Genomic DNA, 15,354 nt, shown 5'->3' with positions numbered 1-15,354 from the left:
ATGAAGATGTAAGGTCATCAGAGCAAGAAACTTGCCTTTCTGCTCCTTTGCTGACTTCAGGTGCTATGGGGGCATTGAGGAAGTGCATCTCAGCTGAGTCATCCTCCCACTAATGGTCTTACTCCAAAACTTTCCTTGGGTTTGGTGATGAACATGTCACCGAGGGGAGAATCAATGGCTTTATTGAAATCAGAGAGGTGCAGTAGGAGGACCTTGGCTTATTCAACTAGATCAGGATTTTTTTTTTTTTTTTGAGTGAGCTCATCTTTATTAATTAATTTATTTTTTATTTTTTGGCTGTGTTGGGTCTTTGTTTCTGTGCGAGGGCTTTCTCTAGTTGCGGTGAGCGGGGGCCACTCTTCATCACGGTGCGCGGGCCTCTCACTATCGCAGCCTCTCTTGTTGCGGAGCACAGGCTCCAGACGCGCAGGCTCAGTAGTTGTGGCTCACGGGCTTACTTGCTCCGCGGCATGTGGGATCTTCCCAGACCAGGGCTCGAACCCGTGTCCCCTGCATTGGCAGGCAGATTCTCAACCACTGCGCCACCAGGGAAGCCCTCATCTTTATATTAGTGTTCTTAAGTGATTCCTCTTTGTAAGACTTTAGAAAGAAACAAAATTCTGACATTTCCAAATCAATAAACTCTTCAAAGCCTATTTTTTACACTGACATATAATGATACAAACTTTAAGAATTTACAGGTGGCCCATAGAGGAAATATTCACCACGTAGAGAGAGATTGCACCCAGGCAGTTTCTAAAACAATTAGTAATTCTCAGAGAGCCCAATCTGTGTCACTGGTCAGAACAAGAACAAGTGAATCAGTGAATAGTCAGTGACAGGATACAAGTGTAACTGATGGCAGAATTTCTTAGGGAGAGCTCGATTTCTTTTCCTTTAGTGGATTCCGCTGGATGGGAGATTGACTGACCTCTTCACTGGCATGTGGATTGGCGCCAGCCTCCAACTGCAGGAACAGAACGTGTTCATCAGCCAGCATTCCTCCAGGCTGACTCTCCGTCTAAATAAGCCCTTAAACTGGGTGGAAGTTCTGAGGACTTCAAACGTGGTTTGATGTTCACTTCTGTTCCAACTTTAGGACAGCTAGATAAGACACAGTAATGAGAAATTTTAATCAAGGACTAAAATTGTTGTGGAAAATAAGGACTATTTTTTAATTTATATTCCAAGAGACAGCATTGCCTAGAGGGTTCACCCCTGGAGAAAGACTCTCTGGGTTCAAGTTCCAACTAAAGCACTTTCTAGTTCTGTATAACCTTGGGCAATTTCTTTATCTCCATGTGCCTCAGTTTCCTGTCTTGTAAAAGAGGGAGAGAGGTAGTACCTACCTCATTGGTCTGTGCAGGGAACTGAGTTATTACATACGGAGTACCTAGAACAATGCCCCGAGTAACAACTCTTTATTGAGTGATTCTACATTAAGAATTATGATATTACTAAATTAATAACGAGCATTACGTGGACGCATTCAAGCACTGGTTCTAAAATATTGAAGTCACATCTGCATTTACCAGGCAGCCAAGATCTGGACTGTGCCAAAGCACTTTGCATGCATTACCTCACTTAACGTCAAAAGCCCTTTGAGGTAGTTACAATTATTAACGTCTTTTTACTGATGGGGACACAGAGATGTGGAGAGGTTGAGGGGCTCGTCCAGGGTCCAGCGCAGGGGCCTCCCGCAAGCTGAAGCCCGGCCGTGCCGCCAGGACCACGTGTGGCTGCCTTTTCTCCAGCTCAGCCCAGAGCAAGATCTTACTAGTTCCCAGCCGCTTCATCCTTCCTTCCTCCCTTTCCACCTCCTCCTTTGGTCAGAAAAGTGAAGGTCATTTCCTTCACATTGCCTAAAATTGTTTAGTGGATTCTTTTCTTAAAAACAAACAAAACAAAACAAAACAAAAAACACCAGCACGTCCTGTGTAATACACTGGAAAAACCCCAAGATTTGGAGTCAGGCAAGCTGGGTGCCGGGAAAGAAAAGACCTGTAATGTGCCCTGAGGACCTCTGCAGGCAACTCCTTTCACCAAGGCTCCAGAGCCCTCACAGCCCCAGCGGGGGCACTTCTAATCCCCAATTTGAGACATCTTCAAGAAATACATGGAAAAGACTCTGACAAGTACAGGTTTCTGGTAACGGACTGTACTGCTGAACTGAATGAATAAGCATTTTCAGAACTCTAATGAAAAACTGATGAACTCATAAAAGTGCTAACAAAAGATCAAGATGAAAAAAAAAAATTAATTACATGGGACTGAGTGAACTGATGAGGATGAGTATAATTTTTGTGACTTTCTGTCTGAATTTAAAAAAAAAAAAAAAATTCCACAAGGACTCAGAGGCAAAGAATATACAAATCAATTTTCACTGCAAAGTAAAGGAGCTGTTACAGTGGAGGATTACTGGACTGAATGTCAATACTATGACATAGTATGAGTGTGTTTCATGTTTGGTAATTGCAATCATTGTTGCTTTTGTTGTGGTCATCCATGTACAATGCTTGGTGTCAGTCGATTTATCTCTTGTAAAAATAAAATACAGTGTGTGTGTGTGTGGAAAAAAAAAAAAAAAAAAAAGAAAACCAGGCTTAGTTTGATCGGTCTTAAAGCCACTGCTTCTCCAGGGATCCATGTCCGGGTCCGGGGCATCCTGAAGCCCTTGCACTACTTTCTCTTCTCCTCCCGGTGCCCCCCCCCCCACACACACACACATACACGCCCGTGTGAGCTCCTGGGAAGATGTGCAGGTGTGCAGGGAGGGAGCAGGACGGGCGCGCGGGCGGGGGGGCCCCGCCTTCTTGGTGCCTAAGCTAAACCACATGCACAACCCTTCCTCCAGTTCGTTGGTGATTTACCATTCGCCCTCTTGCCCTGGGTTAGGAGTCACGTACTTCAGTGACAGCCCTGGGTTTTAAATTGCTGACGAATTACTGACGAAGGAGAGTTCGTTGAAAAGCTGCTAATGGCTGTGGCCATTCAGCCCTGAACGCAATTATAGCCACTTAGCTGGGGTGTACCTTGGTGCGCCTGCTGTTTCCTTTAAGACTGTAAACAATGCCTGGGAGGGTAGAGGAAAAGAAGATGGTTTGGGGAAAATGCTTCATTCCACATCCCTGTTGGGGTTTTATTGAACTATCCAAATAGACCTCATTTGATGTAGCGATCAACCCTTGCTGCCATTTCCTTCTCGATTCTGCGTCATCACTAGGCACTCGCGCCCACGTGGTGATAACTCCCTAAGCAGGTCAGCTTCCTCATCTGCTTGGGTGGGTGGGAGGGAAATACCCCTTCTGCCAGGGGTGGGGAATTATTCGCAATGTAAGACTACCTCGTGGCAACAAAACACCTGCCTGCTCTCTGCCCATGAGCTTTTAAGGAGGAAAGAGTGGGTGGGGTGTTTGTAGAAAGTGACCTCGCTGCCCTGGTTTTCTAGGAAAGACGTGGCGGCGTAATTGCCAGCCTTAGCCCAGCCAGCTCCAGTCAGACCTGGGTCACGCCTCTGGAAATCATTCCCATCCCTCCACCCCTGGCCCCTGGTAGAACAGTACCCCAAGTAACAACTCTTTTTTTTTTTTTAAGATTTTTTTCGATGTGGACCTTCTTTAAAGTCTTTATTGAATTTGTTACAATATTGCTTCTATTTTATGTTTTGGCTTTTTGGCCGTGAGGCATGTGGGATCTTAGCTCCCTGACCAGGGATCCTAGGGATTGAACCCACATCCCCTGCATTGGAAGGCGAAGTCTTAACCACTGGACCGCCAGGGAAGTTCCAACAACTCTTTATTGAGTGACTCTGCATTAATAATAATGATATTATTAAATTAACAAAGAGCATTACATGGAAGCATGCAGGCATTCATTCTACAACATTGTATGTATGTCAGCATCGTCTGTGCTGGGAGGGGTGGTGGGTATCATGCAGAGGCTGTGTCCTGAGAAAAGCTAAGGTTGAGAACTGTGACCTCTGACCTCCTGCACCCGCGCTTCCCTGCCCTTCCTGAGAAGGCTTGGCGCGCACACTTCCCGACTCCAGCCAGTGTCTCCACAGTCTGAGTTGAGCCAGGAGGCCATGGCTGCCTGCCCAGAGAGGGAGGGTCGCAGGGCACCCGGGAAGGAGAGGTGGCAGGCACGCTGTGAGGAGTCCTGGGGGAGCTAGCTCTGGGCCCCGTGTCTGAGCTTCGCCAGCCAGGGACAAGAATTAATTCTAAAGGAAGAAGAGGAGGGAACCGGGACAGCCCAGAGGCCTTGCTTTCTGACTTTCTTCCCACGCCAGACATCTTTAGGCGGGAGAGCTCGTCTGCCTCCGGGACAGCCTTTAACATCAGGGGAAACAAGCAGCCCTCCCTATTCTGCCCTGTCCTAAGTCCAAGTAAAGCCCCTTCACCTACTCACCACGCCAGAATTGCCTTTGACTGAAAGCATTCCTTTCCCCAAGTTAGAAGGAACAAGGGGTGGAGGTGCAAGCCTTTTGGTGAGAATGAGCTTTTATCAAATCCTGAAAGGGGCTTTTGACCTTTTCCCAGTCTGGGGAGAAGTCATCAGGTTATCCTCAGGCACTGAAGCCTTTGCCCTTTTATGTAAGTGTGATGCTGGTCAGCAAAGATGTTGTCTGGACCTGGTAATGGAGAAGGAGAAGAAGGGATGAATTTGAGGCGTATTTGTGAGATGATTCTGTGGGTGTACAGGAAATGGAAGAGTCGGGTGGCTCTCGAGTTTCAAGCTTGGGTCACTGAGTGGATAAACTGAGACAGAAAACACAGGAGAGGTGAAGGTGTCCTGTTCAGTTATGGACTCATTGATGTTGAGTGCCCGTGGGCTATCTAGTGGAGATGTCTATCAAGTAATTGGATGTTCACGTCAGAAGCTTGGGCAAGACGTAGGTGCTGAAGATAAAGGTGTTGGCAATGTGTATACGTGGAACTCCCGAAAGCAAGGAAGAGTGTTTGTGAGAAGAGCAGTAAGCTAAGCATAGGACCCCGGAGAAACCCACAGAGGAGAGACTGAGGTGTGGTGGGGAGGACCAGATTCTACAGAACAGTTCGGCGTTGATAAATAAGGTATCGTTCTTTAAAGGAGGGTAATTCAAGTGAGGGTGAATGAGAGTATGGCATTCCTAGGAGAGCTTTTTCAATCAATCTGTATAAAAGAAAACTACAGAAGTAAATCAGGTTCAAATGTCTTGCTAACTCTTCTAAGGAAATTGGGTACAATGATTATGTCCTCGTTTAAGATTTATTGCGATGTGTAAGGAAATTGTATGTGGGCTCCTCAGACCTCCCCAGTTCTCAGTAATTGAACCTCCTGGAAGCAGGCCTAGGAGCTTGGTCAGCCCTCCTGTCCTCGAGCCTCTGGGTAATACCCCCTGGATTTCCCCATTTCCAGCTGCTCCCCAAATAAGCACATGTAATGCCCTTCTGTTGGGTAGCCCATTTTTATCTGATAAAGTAATATAATCATTTTCAACATTCTAATAGTCCGAAAGGCTCTTCAGTGATAAGTAAATCCCCCTCCTCCCCAGGCCCCAGATCGTTAGTCCTTCTGGAAGTATTGGCCTGTGGGCCAGATCCAGCCAGCTGCCTGTTTTTGTAAATAAAAGTTTATTGGAGCCCAGCCACACACAGTCTACGGCTGCTTTCCCACTACAGCGGGCAGAGGTGAGTAGTTGTGACAGAGAAAGAAAAAGTTTGGCAACGTGTGCTCTTTGTGTCTAGGCTTCTGGGTGTATATAGTCTTTTTTGGACACATATGTGAGCTCACTCTACACTGTTCCTTATTTCTGTTTCACAGTCTACAGTGGGGACTGTTCCACAGGGATATGTGCAGATTCTTCTCAGGCTTTTTCACACAGTGTGGGTGTAATTAATCAATGCCCAGTAGGGCATTTTAGTGCTTTTCAGTCTTTAGCCTTAACTTCAGGGAAGCTTCTCATTACACACCTTCTTTGCACACACATGAGCTCTTCTGGATGGGTTCGTAAAACTGACAGATTCTGCCAAACTGGCCCCTGGCCCCCGCCTTCTCTCAATGAGTCAGGTTCTTCTCATTTTAAGGGCTAAATTTCTAATCCCTGTGAGGAAATGGGGCCTAACAAAATAAATAAGTGAAACGTGCAAGTTTACCAAATTTGTATAATCTATATAAAATTGTAGTGTCTAATATTTACTATAGCTCCTTTGGGGGTCTGCCCACTGCTCTTATTTCTGAAGGTGGGTGTCTTAGTCCGCGCAGGCAGCTATGATAAAATACCACAGACTGGGAGGCTTATCAACAACAGAAATGTATTTCTCACAGTTCTAGTGGCTGGGAAATCCAAGATCAAGGCTCCAGCAGATTACGTGCCTGATGAAAGCTTGCTTCCTGGTTCATAGACAACAAGCTTCCCACTGTGTCCTCACATGGTGGAAGGGGCAAGGGAGCTCCCTGGGGTCTCTTTTATAAGGGCACCAATCCTATTTATGCGGACTCCACCCTCATGACCTAAAAACTTCCCCAAAAGCCCCACCTCCTAATACAATCACATTGGCAATTAGGTTTCGACTTAAAATATGGAGGTGGGGGGGATGCAAACATTCAGTTTATAGCAGTGATTCACTGGGCTTTCCCCATTTGACATCAGATCTAGATCTAATCAGGATCTGAAGGTAGAATCAAGATGGATATTCCCTTTAGCCTCAGGTGGGTCATTTGCATTTCTAATGACCTCCTGACAGCATCCAATTCTCTAGGCCTCTGCCCAAACCAGAGCAATCCCTCCCCAAATATGCTAAGCACAAATACAGACAATTAAGATACTTAGTACCTATATTTTAGGAGTTAACATTATTTTTCATTCTATTTGGTAACCAACATCCCTCAAAATTAGGTATAGTTAACACAGACTACGACAAAATACAACCATTGTACGTATTTCCATTTCCTTGTTTCTGGATTCTTTTAAGGACAAGAATCTTGTTTTAATCATCTTTGGGCCCAGCATTCTACCTGGTGTGTGGTAGGCACCCAGTGGATGTTGGTTGAACTGAACTAATTTTCTCTTCATATTTCAACTGAATTATTCCTTTGTTCTCTTACAGAATGAAGACATTCAAATGTTGTTTTAAACACCACCTAAAGCAGAAAGTTTTCATCCTGTTTCTAACCCTATGGCTGTTCTCCTTGTTGAAGCTTCTAAATGTGAAACGCCTCCTCTTCCCTGAAAGAGGCATTTACTTGGTTGAGTACTCCCTAAGTACCTCGCCTTTTGTAAAGAACAGATATACCCATGTTAAGAATGAAATCGCGTATGAGATTAACTGTTCAGGTGTCTATGAACAGGAGCCTTTGGAAATTGGCAAGAGTCTGGAAGTAAGAAGAAGAACCATCATTGACTTGAATGATGATGATGTCGTGGCAATGACCAGTGATTGTGACATTTATCAGGCCCTACGAAGCTACCATGAAAAGCTTGTTTCAAGGGAGGAGAAAAGCTTCCCAATAGCCTATTCTTTGGTTGTTCACAAAGATGCAGTTATGGTTGAAAGGCTAATCCATGCTATATACAACCAGCACAATATTTACTGCATCCATTATGACCGTAAATCATCTGATACCTTCAAAGTTGCCATGAACAATTTAGCTAAGTGCTTCTCCAATATTTTCATTGCTTCCAAATTAGAGATTGTACAATATGCACACATTTCCAGACTCCAGGCTGATTTAAATTGCTTGTCAGACCTTCTCAAGTCTTCAGTTCAGTGGAAATATGTTATCAACCTGTGTGGGCAGGATTTTCCTTTGAAATCAAACTTTGAATTAGTGTCAGAGTTGAAGAAACTCAATGGATCAAATATGTTAGAGACAGTGAAACCCCCTAACACTAAGATGGAAAGATTCACTTATCACCATGAACTCAGACAGGTGCCTTATGAATATGTGAAACTACCAGTGAGGACAAACATCTCCAAGGAAGCCCCCCCTCATAACATCGAGATATTTGTTGGCAGTGCTTATTTTGTTTTAAGTCGAGCATTTGTTAAATATGTTCTCAACAACTCCCTCGTTAAAGACTTTTTTGCCTGGTCTAAAGATACATACTCGCCTGATGAGCACTTTTGGGCTACCTTAATTCGGGTACCAGGAATCCCCGGGGGGATTTCTAGGACAGCCCAGGATGTGTCTGACCTACAGAGTAAGACCCGCCTGGTCAAATGGAATTATCTAGAAGGCCTTTTCTATCCCAGTTGTACTGGCTCTCACCTCCGAAGTGTGTGTATCTATGGAGCAGCAGAACTAAGGTGGCTTATGAAAGATGGACATTGGTTTGCTAATAAATTTGATTCTAAGGTGGACCCTGTCTTGATTAAATGCTTGGCGGAAAAGCTTGAAGAACAGCAGAGAGAGTGGATCACTTTATCTTCAGAAAAGTTATTTATGGCTAAAACAGCCACAACCACATTATGATAAAGTCGTGATGGAAATAAGGTTAATATGGAATTGCATGCTATACCATGGCCAGTACCATTTGCGTTTAACCTTCTCATAGTCTGAAAGGTGTCTACAATTCCACACACAAGGGAAAGTGACCTGGCCTTTAGTGACAATTAGTCTGTGTTTGGTTGGGTGTTTTTACGTATGTTTTTGCTTGTAATCTCACTGAGCTAAATGGGAGATTTTCAACAGTCAGTAATCTGATATCTATTGAGTTCCTGCTATATGCCAGGCACTTTTTTAGAAACATGTAGGAATTGCATCCAAGTTGTGATGAGTTACACAGTGCCCTCAAGGAGCTGTGGCTTACCCAATCACACAGCAACCTTAATATCATAAGTTGTCCACGTAACAGCCAGGGTCCCACTGAAGAAGTTGTGGAGTGTGCGGTAATTATATAACCATAATAACCACCAATTTCAGAGCAGTGGTGACGTACAGTGACCAACATTCCACTTGCCTCTTAATTCAGCTCCCTAGACTTTTCTTAACCATTAGAATATTAGAAGGAGAGACTCTACTACCTCAGAAGAACTAAAAGAATTGTCCAATTTCCTGCTTGCCAAAAGCATAACTTACCTTATGGTACGTCGCTTATTCAATTCAGGGTTGGGTGACTCTGTTGGGGAGGCATTTCTAGTGTATGAATGTTAGGGAGGTGGTGAAGTTAAGTCGGAGGATTGGGACAGGTGGTGCCTGAGGAGGAACAAAGGGATTTGTGTGACTTTTCCATCATGTTACGCAATGGTGTCATGAATGACCTCCTTTGTAATTCAGCTGTTTCCTTAATACATTTACTGATTAAAGTTAAAAACTGATTAACAGTTCAAAGTGTCACTCTCCAGAACATTGAACCTAAGTCTTTCTGTTCATAGATTATCATTATATGTAAGTTTTTTCACAATGGAATAGTATAATTTTGTTTTGTGGAACTGACAAGCTAAGAATCACTAAATTTTCTTGAAAAGGTTGTGTGAAATATGACAGCTTACTAAATTAACTATTAGTCATTAAAAAAATGTTCTTACTTCTCCAGCAACTGTCAAGTGGAGTCCAAACGTAAACTTATAAAAGCTCTAAGTTCATTGCGGTCTTCTCAGCTTCAATCCAAGAGAGAAAAAGCTAATTTTCCTAAGGACATAGCAAGAATATTCACTAATGATATTTTATGAAAACTACACCTTAGAAAACTACCAAAATCAGTCAAAATATACATATATTTTCATGTAACTATTGTGCTGGAGGTGAAATGGAACAGGAGTGGGGTCCTCAGAACAGGCTATAATATGTTTATGTCTCCTGGGAAATAATGGAACTCATGTAAGAAATTCTCCATGATCTTATGTTTCAGTGTCAGCCTCAATAACTACATAAAGATGTAGTAATCAAGACCAGTATGAGACTGTTGGGAAGACTGAAGTATTTAAATGTTTTTAAATGTCTGTGTTCTACATGTGAAATGCCTTCTGCTTGTTTTAAAGTTTATGATACGATCTGCCAAGTGACACCATTTCTGTCGCCGTTTCTTTTTCTCCTGAACTTGTTTGTTTTCCCTTTTTTTCCCCTACCCCTTTCAAATTACCAGTTTGTCCGTGTGTGACCGTGACAATCTAATCACTATGATCTCCAGGAGCCTCAGTTTTCTTGGTCTATGAAGTGAACAGTTGGATGTGTCCTTGGCTTCCTCACACACTTCTGTGTGAGAATCAATTGAAATAGTATATAAAGTGGTTTGAAAATTAGGACAAACTATTGAAATATCAGCGAGCAGTCTTACTATGAGGCAAACATAGGTCTAACCCCATTGTGACACTTAACCATTTACCTTTTCTAAAAAACCTTCGAAATACAAAAAGAAGCCACAATTGCAGGGGCAACTTTTGTAACAGAATCCAGGTACTAAGAAACCCCTGTCACCACATCTGGGGCTCCTTTTAAAAGAATAGGATTAGCAAATTGGTCCAGTGGCTTAGATCAGGATAGGGGTAGAAATACTTTTCCTACTATCCAGGCTTAAATACACAAAGCCCTGTTGAAATCTTGTTTTCTATGCCTTTGGTCGTCAGAATAAATGAAAATGATGAAAAATAAATATCGACCTCCTGGTCTGGTGTCTTGCCTCCTGGTGAGAAATGATTCTATCCCTTGTTTATTGGGAAATTTTCCAGTGGTTAATCACTTTAATGCCATATTCAAATGAAACATGGCACCAAGAAGAGGTGGCAGTGCCTTCTCCACATAGACATATTTCTCAGGATTCAATTCCTGACATTCCAGGGAACTTGTCAGATCATTCTTTCTTGCCTTGGAAATCCTGCAGATTCCCTGCATGCCTTCAAACCTCCTTCAAACCTGATTCTTCCCTAAAACATTTTGGTATGATTCTCTCTAGTCTGGAGAATGTTCTGCAATCTGTGTTTTATAATTATTCTTTGCATAGTATTTATTGAATCTAGATTATTATTTGGCAATGAGACCAGGACCTTGGAGTTTGTAAACTATATTAGATAATATTAATAGTGAAAGAGCTACCCAAATACATCTACATTATGTGAATAATCTACTGTAATAATATTTAAAGACCAGTGTTGCTGCTATTTTTAATGTTTTGGTTATTTTAAGTGAAATATATGTAATATTTTAAACTTGGGGAATTAAATTTGAAGATTTTTCTTGCCTTCCAGAATGTGAATATTATACATAAATATATATATATTGACATATTGCAGAGAAAACAAAATGACAATCTTTTTTGAGAATGTAAAGTGAATGTACTCCCTGTATGTTATAACTTGTTGTTGATGATGGAATGAGTTTTGATTTTTGTTAACATTTTTATCAACTGGTCTCTAAATCTCCTTATTTTTTTTTTGTTTGTCTGTTTGTTTGAAAGACATATTTCTCATTGTATGAGTTTTAAATAGATTGGTGTTGCATTTGTCTATTATGCTGCTACTAGATGTTTATTCTCCAGTACTGTCAAATAAAATGTGCTCCCAAAACCAAGGCCCTGGAATCTTTGACATTTCCTTTTTCAGGTTGTGCTGGTTCCCCACAAAGATTCTTTCAGTTGATGACCCTTGCCCAATATTTGAAGAGCACAGTTAATTTCACATCAGAGTAAAAAAATTCAGTGTGTGCTCTGTACACAGAACATAGGCACACAAACTTGAATTTAATTTGGCAAAATCTCAAAGAATCGTTCGGAATTTCTCTGTTTTCATTCTCCTTCAGGTTAGTTTCTCCTCTAAGATTAACTATCCAGATAAATATTCTTGTTTCCTTGATTACTTTATGGAAGTTTATTCTCAATGGAGTAGGTTGAGCTCTTTATCTCACATCCCTCAATCCCTGGAAAATCGACTCTTTCTGCACCAGGACGCCTGCCTTGGTTGTAAGCCCCATGAACATGAGGACCCTGGCTCCGCCAGTATCCTCAGGCTCGGTTGGTGAGTGATTCTGGATGAGTTTCCCTGTGTCCTGAATAACACCATCTTTTCCAGCTCTACTGAGCTGAGGGGCATTTGTCATCACTGATCCCCACACTCCCACCCCTGCTCTGAAAATCCCCCTGGTCAGTTAGTTTTCTTCTATCACACTTTCTAAAGCTGTAACAGACCCCAGCCTCCCTAGCTGACAAGGAGTGTGCATGTCACACTCATAAATCACAATCCATCTCAAGGAGTAGGGCCATTTTCGGAAACTTCAATATAAAAAAAAATTAACATCTACTTTAACCTAAGGTTAATTCTAGGTCTTGCCAAACTGGACAACTATGTAATCCCATGAAAGAATTTGGATTGCTTTTGGTAGTGGCAGTGGTAGGATGGGTAGGTATACAGCATCATATTGAAGACCCATAGGCTTGATTCCCAGATTAGCAATTCCATATATTTTTAATTCCCTTTGGTGCCTACAAATCTGCATCTAAACTAGGACAACTGGCTTCTAGTTTCATGAAACCGATTATGAAGAAACCTTGGCAAGGGAAAGTAGATGATTGCAAATTTATTCCTACTACTTGGAAAAAAATTTCTATGAGGATGCATGATAAACAGCTTGAGCTGTGCTTCAGAGACAGATGATCAGTGTGTCAACCCACGAAGATGCATAAAAGCCACAGGAAGACTATTCACCTGACCTCAGGTATGGCCTTCACGTAGAGTAGCACTGTCCTTCCTGGGAGCATTGTGGACAAAATCATGCAGAGGACAAATAGGAAAGAATCTGAGGAAGAATCTTGGTCAATGACCTGGGTAAATTTATTTTACTTTTTTGTTGTTGATATTGCTGTTGTTTTCTATAGAACAATAAAGGAAATTTAAACAAATCATTCGTATTCATAATTCTAACATCCTGACAAAACCATTATAGTTCTCTGAATGCCCTTCTAATCTTATCCATACCCATATCCATATTTTGTTTCTTCCCACTGCCAGTATATTTTCAATCGCTTTCCCATGTCGCTGCATGATCTTTATGGCTATCTAATGGTCATACCATAATTCACTCAGTCCTTCCTTTATTGTAGGACATTTGGATTGTAAACTCCTTTTTTCTTTCTGTCATAAATAATGGTGCTGTGAACAGCTTTATACATACATCTTTTTCTTTCCTTGAATCACTTCCTTATTTCTGAGCGAGGAATGACAATCCTGAAGAGAATGGATTTTTAAAATTTTATTGGTTTTTATATATGTTGCAAATCTCCCTCTCAAGGAATTGTATAGGACACTCGGTTGGTGTATATCAACTACAGCCTCAACCTATGTGAAATAAATTGTCTTTATTTATTCTGATGAATGGCTAGTCTGATTCTCAAAGGTAAGCAAAGACCTTTGCCTAAAGCAAGGATGCAGCCAGTCCTCTAACAGATCAAAGAAGGTGTTTAATGTATGGTTAGTAAAGAGCTCTTTCAGAACAGTATTATTCTCGAAGTTTAAATTTTGATGACTGCTCCATTCCAGGAAGGATCTAAAAGTTGCTAGTTCCTTCTAGTATCCATTCTCCCTGGCTTCTGTGGTTTAATTCTGAGCAACAATATGACCAACTGTTAATTCCCAGCCTTCCTCTTGTTAACCAAAATTTCAGAAAAGGAGACCTGACTGAAATAAGGAGGCATTTACTGGGGAGTTGTTAAGACTGCAGCCAGGGAGACACAGTTTCAAGAAGACTACTGTTCCCTGGGACTACAAAATGGGGGAGGCTTATGAAGGCAAAAACCCACAAGGTTAGATAAATTGTCATGAATTAGGATTGAAGCTGGCAAGAAGTAAGAGTGTTTGTTAAGCAAGGGTTGGTTGGGATCTGAAATGATTACACAGTTGCGAAGAGGGAGAGAACTTTGAAGCTACAAGTTTGCAGCTAGCAGATATTGTTTTAAAAATGGCTGGTGGTGTCCTTGAGTTTGATATAATTCAGAGAAGATTCAAATTCTCAGTGATGTAGGAAAGTGTCTGAAACCACATCCACAATGGCCATCCAACTCCATTTTGGATGCCTGAACCTTAGTTACTCTTTTTTGATCTTTAAATGAACTTAAATATGTAGTCACTTTCAACTAATGGTGGCAAATGAGAAAAAGCAGAAGTCATTGCATGGGGCAGCTGAAAAACACTTGAAAGGTGGGTTACCTAGCTTGCCTTCCCCCCACCTCCCTTACTTTTTCATACTCCCTGGAATGTGTTTGTAATAGCTGGAATTTCAGCAGCCATTTTAAAACCATGAGGGTGTAAGTTATAAGGCAAGGATAGAATAAAAATATGCCACTTGAACCACCCAAAACTACCCACCTCCAGTCTTTTTTTATGGGAGAAAAAAACTGACATGTACTTTAAGCTACTGTTACCTCACTTCTCTATTACTAACAGCAGAACATGATCCCTAACTTAAACGATGTTTTTCTAGGACATTGCAATCATTCACCCATTATTTAATTTTGTCTTAATGGCTACTAATTATTTTTTTATTCAGGGTTATTATTAATCCAGTTTTACAGGTAGTTTCACTCACTGTTGTTGAGAAGACCACTTGTGCAGGAAATATGGAATCCAATATGGAAAGAGGTGAAAGGGATCCCTAGGGTGATGGTGAAGGGACATCCTAGGATGAAAGGTGGGTACCAATGGAAATGGCAACCAGTTCAGACTGGAGTAGGTCAGAAAGCTTTAGAGATTTCTTCAGGATGATGAATATAATGAATACCTCGTAAATCTGAGTGTATTTATTTAGAAGCAAATTAGACCATCGAGAATTAAGGACTGAATAAATGTCTGTGGAAAAAATTATGAACTCAAAGGAGACCAGTGAGTGGTACAGCTGTGGCTTAACTGGAGGTACTGTTTTCATAGTCACAATCATATAATGTTAATCATGTACTATTTATATATTAATCTAATCAACACGATGCTGATATAATTTATTGGGAACTTGGGGAGATAAAAAGTGTGAACACATGGGGTGGGGAGTGTGGGTGTGTGTGAAAGATATCAAAATCATCTCCCATGGTGGTGATCAATAGGCAATGCCTAAGACTGAAACATCAAGTGTAGGAGTATAAGGATGTCATTCAGAAACGTGCAAGTAAAGCCAAAGAACCAGTTCAGAGAACTGAAACTAGTCTCTGAGGAAGGGAAACGGGGGAAGAGATGGAAACTGCTAATTTTTTTTCAACAAGCCTTGCAACCAGCTCCATAAACCTTAAAATAAAAACTGGGGGTGGGAGAGACAGACACTGGAAAGGAAAAAGACATGATCTGTGATCAAAGGCTGATTGTAATCTAAAAACTAGTACAAATAACCAGAAACCTTATAAAGGTAGCTATTGTTTCTGTCTGCTCAGCCCTTGTCCCTCCACCCATCCCTCCCAAGTCT

At 41.7% G+C, this 15,354-nt stretch overlaps 1 protein-coding gene across 2 annotated transcripts in view; it reads left to right on the top strand.

Annotated features, from left to right (window-relative positions):
* The window catches only part of GCNT4 (glucosaminyl (N-acetyl) transferase 4), a 29,737-nt gene extending 16,926 nt beyond the window's left edge, over positions 1-12,811 (top strand). The window contains exons 1-2 of one of the 2 annotated variants that reach the window (XM_059916586.1): positions 5,579-5,669; positions 7,089-12,811. In XM_059916586.1, the coding sequence (XP_059772569.1) occupies positions 7,090-8,454 (1,365 nt within the window). In that variant the 5' untranslated portion in view covers positions 5,579-5,669; position 7,089 and the 3' untranslated portion in view covers positions 8,455-12,811. Of the gene's footprint in view, positions 1-5,578; positions 5,670-7,088 lie in introns of those variants that run through there. The other variant, XM_059916585.1, reaches the window with a different exon arrangement.
* Positions 12,812-15,354: the final 2,543 nt, after the last annotated feature.

This window comes from Balaenoptera ricei, chromosome 3 (genome assembly GCF_028023285.1).
Source record: "Balaenoptera ricei isolate mBalRic1 chromosome 3, mBalRic1.hap2, whole genome shotgun sequence".
Lineage (NCBI taxonomy): Eukaryota > Metazoa > Chordata > Mammalia > Artiodactyla > Balaenopteridae > Balaenoptera > Balaenoptera ricei.
This window is presented reverse-complemented; position numbering and strand designations above follow the sequence as displayed.